Consider the following 475-nt stretch of genomic DNA (forward strand, 5'->3'; position numbering starts at 1 on the left):
GTTACAATATGTCCATCGTCGTATCTGACAAAAACTCATTCCAACACATTCTTCGTCTCCTTAACACTAACATTGACGGTAAGCAAAAGCTTCAATTTGCTTTAACTTCCATCCGTGGTTGTGGTAGACGTTACGCTAACATTGTTTGTAAGAAGGCTGAAATTGACCTTACCAAGCGTGCTGGTGAATTATCTAATGAAGAATTAGAACGTGTTGTAACTATTCTCCAAAACCCAACCCAATACAAGATTCCAAACTGGTTCCTTAACAGACAAAAGGATGTTGTTGACGGTTCTTACTCCCAACTTTTAGCTAACAACTTAGATAACAAGCTTCGTGAAGATCTTGAACGTTTAAAGAAGATCAGATCCCACCGTGGTCTTCGTCACTACTGGGGTATTAAGGTCAGAGGTCAACACACCAAGACCACTGGTCGTCGTGGTCGTACTGTTGGTGTTGCCAAGAAGAAGGGTGC

General features: G+C 41.7%; 1 protein-coding gene across 1 annotated transcript; it reads left to right on the forward strand.

Annotated features, from left to right (window-relative positions):
* Positions 1 to 8: 8 nt before the first annotated feature.
* LOC110440666 (40S ribosomal protein S18-like) lies at positions 9 to 470 on the forward strand (the record flags this gene model as incomplete). Its single annotated transcript, XM_021483826.1, has 1 exon — positions 9 to 470. A coding segment is annotated over exon 1 (462 nt), but the record flags the coding sequence as incomplete, so codon positions are not given.
* Positions 471 to 475: the final 5 nt, after the last annotated feature.

Source organism: Mizuhopecten yessoensis, unplaced genomic scaffold, assembly GCF_002113885.1.
Source record: "Mizuhopecten yessoensis strain PY_sf001 unplaced genomic scaffold, ASM211388v2 scaffold676941, whole genome shotgun sequence".
Lineage (NCBI taxonomy): Eukaryota > Metazoa > Mollusca > Bivalvia > Pectinida > Pectinidae > Mizuhopecten > Mizuhopecten yessoensis.